Source organism: Benincasa hispida, chromosome 2 (genome assembly GCF_009727055.1).
Source record: "Benincasa hispida cultivar B227 chromosome 2, ASM972705v1, whole genome shotgun sequence".
NCBI lineage: Eukaryota > Viridiplantae > Streptophyta > Magnoliopsida > Cucurbitales > Cucurbitaceae > Benincasa > Benincasa hispida.
The window spans coordinates 46,660,757-46,666,953 of record NC_052350.1 but is presented as its reverse complement, the minus strand read 5'-3'; the positions used below and the strand labels follow the sequence as shown (position 1 = coordinate 46,666,953).

The window sequence follows — 6,197 nt, the reverse complement described above, 5'->3', positions numbered from 1 at the left end:
AATTTAGAAAAATATCAATCTATATTCCTAACTTTAGGAATTATATCAATTTAAACCGTTAACTAATAACCGTATTTAAATCCCAAACTTTTGTAACTGTATCAATTTGTACCTCTATTATGTTTAGTTTGAAAAAACCTCGAGTGAAACCAACTAAACCGTTAAACTTTCATAAATGAATCAATTTAGGCTTTTTGATAAAAAAAATTCTTTGAAAACCATCCATGCATTTACTCTAATAATTCATCGGGCAAAACCGACACTTAAAGAAGCCTATTGATGTTTGAGAATTTGGCCACATTTACCGAAATGAAAAGGTAATAAATTAATGGTAATGTGAAAAGTTGGTCCCATTTGATTATTGTTTACTTGTGATTGTAACACATGGGCCCACTCCCAAATTAGTAATAAAAAATCACCAACTAATTGATGAGGGGAGCGTGCACAATCCAATTATGTCTAAAAATTTCATCGTATTGTTACCATTACTGTTCCAGAGAAAAAATTATGAGTTTTAACACATTTATGGTTACCATTATCGTTTGAGGTAATGCAACAAGAACAATAAATGTCGCAAAATTAATAATTTTAAGTAAATGCGATAAAAAAAAAATCAAATTACATATGCGACTCTGACTCATCACAATTGATCAATCAATGGAATTTTATTATGGTTACACAAATTTGTATTACGGTATGGTTATTATTAAACGGATCGAAAAATGGTTATTATTAAACGGATCGAAATAATCGGAAAAAATAAAATTTACACAATTACAACTTCGGTGAATCAGTCAATCGGAACTGCCTCTGGGACCCTGCGGAGCAAAATTTGTTGCTCAGGGTCCTCTCGTTTTCTCTCTCTCTCCGCCCTTGATCCAAATCTTCACCCACTGTTCTTGATTCTCCCTCTTCTTGAGCTCTCCACTGCTCCTACTTCAGCTCCGGTACGTCTGTTTTTTACTTCAATTTCCCTTCAATTTCAAATTACGGATCGATATTTGATTTGATTCCATATTGATAGAGTTATTCCTGATTTAATAACTGGCGTAATTCTGTTTAAGTTCGATGATTTTCGACTGTTTTCTTGAAATTCCTACGGAAAATCTCAATCGGACAAGGGTTTGAAAGCCTGGTTTGAGTGATGATTCTGTTTAATGAGGGAAATTTCCTCTCAGCTACAGGAGATTGTCTCCTTTGCTTGTGAGAGATGAGGAATGTGGGTACATCAAGAAGTTTGTCAGAAGAATTGGGGACAGTGAATGTACTATTAATTCCTGGCTATCAAGTTGAAATTATGGAGTTTTTAGTGCAGTTTATGTTTATATAAGCCACATGAATATGTTTGGGATATGTCATTTTTTATTAGTTAAATACATTTTTAGTCCATATGTTTCCATTTCTGTTCTTAATTTTCTTTTATTTATCACGACTTACCAAATACTCTTACCAAGAGTTGATACTCAGATATCCAATTTAGTAAGATCTATTTTTTCAACCCTAATTGTACTTTAAAATTTGACCCGAATTTGTATTTTTCAACTAATATGATCTACAGTATGGGACTTGTTTTATCATCTAGTAAATTGGGGGATTGTTTGGTAACCTTTAATCAAACAAACATCTTTCAAATTGATATATAGGTGAAAATATAGGGAACACAGTGTAAATTAGCTCTGCTTTTCTCTCGAATCAGTATCCAATCAATGAGTACATCTCTAGATTCCTTTCCAGACTAATTGGATGTCGCTTGCTTGGCTGGGCTAAGCCTATGCAACATCAATACTCTTTAATATTCTGTCCTTCTTTGGGTTATTTTTTATTTGTGATGTTACCTTCATCTTTACTTTCTTGACATTTACTTTACTTTATTTTTTAATCTTTAATGAAATCATCACCAAATATGTGTCTTTGAATTACCTTCATATTTTCTTTTCTACATTTAAGGATATTTACTGAATTGAACTACGGTTTCATTTGAGAACCATTTGGTTTTTGGTTTTTGAAAATTAAGCTTATAAGTACTGTTTACACTCATAAGTCTTCATGTTTTGTTATCTGCTTTCAACTCATGTTTTAGAAAATCAAGCCTAGTTTTGAAAACTAGAAAAACTAGCTTTTGTTTTTAGAATCTGACTAGGAACTCAAGTGTTTCTTTAAAATAGGTAAAATTCATGATTGAGAGATTGAGAGGAAACAAGCATAAATTTGAAAAATAGAAAACGGAATCTTTGTCAAACGAGACTAAGTTATTTGGATATTTTCAAATTGTATTTAGTGAATGGTCAGATTATTCTGTGCTTTCGAAAAGCAATATCTGGGATGAATCGTTGTTATACATTAGTTTTTTTCACATAAGTTAGTCCCTTGTGGATAAATGTTTGATTTTGTCTTCAAAATTGATTTTATTAACCAATGAGCATTTCATTGCAGAATTCTCTACGTTTAGGAATAAACTTGGGCTTTTCTTTTCAACTGTTGTAATTGGGAGGAAGATGTCTTCTGTTGGTGAAGACACCCATTGGTGCTATCAATGCAACCATTCATTCTGGCTTGATGGAGAAGACGTAGTTTGCCCTTATTGTAATGGTGGTTTCGTTGAAGAATTTAACGACGAACATGATGAAACAGTTCAAGATGATTTTAATCCAGGCACAGAAGATCTTTCAACGGTGCCTCCAATTTTTGAAGCCATGTTTGCATTAATGGGGCGAAGAAGCCCTTATCCAAGATTTGGTCTTCTCGAAGCTGTTGATACTTTGACCAGAGAGAGAATGTCTGGAAGAAATCCTAACTTCGATGTTAGGAGGAGATCTGGTTCTGTCCCAGGGCAGAATTTAGATTTTTTCAATTCTTTTTGGTCATTCCATGAACACATGCCGGGTCCAACCTTCGCCAGTGTCACTCCAGAAGGTAGATCTAGTCAGCGTACGGGACTGGAAGAATTAGCTGCACAGCTTTCCTTGGATGAACACAGGGAACCAGTGCCAACTCCTACTTCTCACTCTTCTATACAAGCAATGCCTACAATCAAGATTAACCAAATGCACCTCGGCACCGACTCTCATTGTCCAGTCTGTAAGGAAAAATTTGAGCTGGAATGTGAAGCCAAAGTGTTGCCGTGTAATCATATCTATCACACTGATTGCATTCTTCCTTGGCTGGTCCAACATAATACTTGCCCGGTTTGTCGACTTGAGCTGCCTCAGCAGGAAAGTGGACACGGTTGGAGAGGGAACAGTGGCAGCAACAGTGAAGGCCTAAATGAAATTACTCAACGAAATCTGAGGAGGCATCAATTCCCAGATTTTTTTGCCCCTCGTCGAATAGTCACTCGTTTCAGCAGTGGGATTCATATAAATGGCTTATCTACAGATCGAGAGCATGATAACGATATGAGTTACCCTGAATGACCTTCTGATTGCTAGGTCTATAACTCTTCTGCTGAGCATGATATGTGAAAGCTCTGTTCTACAACAAATGAGGTAATAAGAAATAAGAATCAGCTCTAGAGTTGTAATATCTAGAGCTGTTTTTTTACTTTTTTTTTTTTTTTTTTTTTTTTTTTTNTTTTTCTCTTTTTTCCTTTTTTGTGTAAAGTGATATGAAAAGGAATCACATATCTGCTACTATGACTTGCACTGGGAAATAAGGGGGGTCTTAGAGCTGAAATCAAATGTAATTATAGTTATATGTTTCATGGATCAATTGAAGCAATTTACTTTTTCTGATTTGTGAGCTTCAATGGTGAGAAGATGATGATATTATATGGGTAAAGATTTGAGGAGGAGCAAGAAATTTTATTGTGTTTATATCGTTTTGCATTTTGGCATTTGTGATAATACATATATTCACTTATCGCATCTAAGATTCTCACAGATGGGCTGAAATGACAATGGCTTGTTTCTGACTTCTTTTTGCCTTTTGAAGTATCATTATTTAACCTTTTTTCTCTGTGTTGGTCTATTTCATCTTTCTGTAAAGGCACAAATATTCTTTAGGTGGGATAAAGGATGTTCATTCGTTCCTACTTTAAATAGATGTATACAAATATAAAATGTTAAACAAATATATTATTATTTGTCGGTCCGATTTTGCTCTCAACTTGAACAGAATTGGACCTCTCATTTTTTTTAACACATCTAAAATTATTGTAGCTTTTGTTGTCGTATTTTCAATGTGGAAAAATAAAAGATAAAAGGGAAATGGAAAGTTATATAACTTATATATAATAAAAACTTGTTTAAATTGAATTTATTAATTTTCTCCGTAGAAAAGTGATTGGAATTCATGCATGATGTGATTGAATCAATCATTGTTGAATAATGAATTTTTGCTTTACGATAAAATTCATTGGTAACAAATCCACAAAATCACCCTTCAACTTTGTTTTATTTGATTTATTTTTTTTAAAAAAAACTCCTTTGAGAAATAATATATTGTTTCTATGTATTTTTACATAGCAACAATTAAAAATTTTCACAACATATAGACTCTAACAATTAGATAATGTTCGCGACAAAAATCTTTGTCACAGTGATAGGTTATGTCGAGCCTGAGAAATGTTGGGTTCACTATTCAAAGTCCTCATCGAGGCTATTGCAGCTGGTTTATGTTCATTGGATGAGGGGTAGATTTGTTACTCCTCTCGACATTTTTGATGGACAAAATTGATATGTGAATAAAACACAAACATTTGTTGATGTTTTGTGTAACCAACGACATTCAAATGTGTAGGCTAATTGACGAGTTTCTCTTTACCAATTATAAGTGTAACTTCCTCCATGTTTAGAGAATCATAACTTCAAGAATTTGAATTTGAAATACACCCACATTGGACCGATGTTGGCGCTCATGTTCTCGCCCATGTTGGCTTAATATTTCATATTCATATTGTTTTAAAAAGTGACATGTTTAAAAATATATTATTTAGGATATATGAATTTTAATTTGAATGTGAAAATATCACCTCTTAAATGGTTTAAAAACACAAAGAGATTATAATTATTATTATTATATTTAGTACAACTAATGGAGTATAAAAATATGAACCTTCAACATCAAAAAATGGATATTGCATGTCAATTATTCTTGAACTTAGCTCAGTTTTTTGGTACACAGAGACATTATTGACATTATATAACCTTAAATTGAAAACATTATTGATAAAGGATCTAATCGTTCTTTTAAACATATATTGTAACAACCCGACCCCCTAGGACTTAAGTTAGGCCGTTACTAAATACATGCATGCATAGAACTCAAAACGACACTCGGTTATGACGAAATAAATGCTAATTAAATAAGGTAAGTTCAAAAGACTTTCATTAAATTCAAATACTAAATCAATAGTAGGGTACCCATAAATCATAAAGGATAATAAATAAATATGAAAAACGATTCTTAAAAGTAAGTTTTAAACATCAAAACTAAAAATTAAGAGAAACATGAAAAGAACATTAAATCTCATGAGCGGAAGCGTAAAAACTAGTCCCATTGGTGTATTTCTACCCTTACCTGAAACAACAACATGAGAAGGAATGAGTATAAAATACTCAGTAAGTAACCCCACTACTGGGGTCAGGCTGGGCATCTATGTCCTCTAGATACCCACCTGTCCTCTAGATGCCCACCTCTGGTGAAACATATAAACTGCTCTAGTCCTCATGAGACATATATGCACATGAAACAAGAAGGAGCCTAAGTCCTATCCTACTGTAGTTAAGTATGTCCACTACCTCTGATGAATCCCGAAGAAGACACAAACTGGTGAATCCCGAAGGAAACATAAAATCTAATGGGCATCTAACTAGTCAGTAAGGACATTTGCACAACCTCAACATCATAATCATCACTGTACAAATCTATGACATACTTATAAGCCTCAACATCATGGCTCTACAACATACACATATACCTCAACATCATGGTTCTATAACATACATGTATACCTCAACATCATCAGATCAAATACAATCATGGAAGCACATACCATCTCATACTAGCATTCAAGTGTCTATGTGCGTAAATAAATAATTCAGATCTCGTAACAGAACATACTTTAATCATGATATACTATCAATATTTCATGCTGTCATTCTGCCATAACCTTCATTTAACATGCTAGCATAGATCTAATATCTGGCCAGTTGGCAGTTCCGGTAGTAAGATTACTTACCTTGATATTAGGTCGAACA

At 33.4% G+C, this 6,197-nt stretch overlaps 1 protein-coding gene across 1 annotated transcript; it reads left to right on the top strand.

The window, feature by feature from the left end:
- Window positions 1-775: 775 nt before the first annotated feature.
- Window positions 776-3,794, top strand: LOC120072331 (E3 ubiquitin-protein ligase RZF1-like). Its single transcript, XM_039024801.1, has 2 exons — window positions 776-947; window positions 2,434-3,794. Exon 2 carries the CDS (start codon window positions 2,496-2,498, stop codon window positions 3,411-3,413), a length of 918 nt encoding a protein of 305 aa, XP_038880729.1. The 5' UTR covers window positions 776-947; window positions 2,434-2,495; the 3' UTR covers window positions 3,414-3,794.
- Window positions 3,795-6,197: the final 2,403 nt, after the last annotated feature.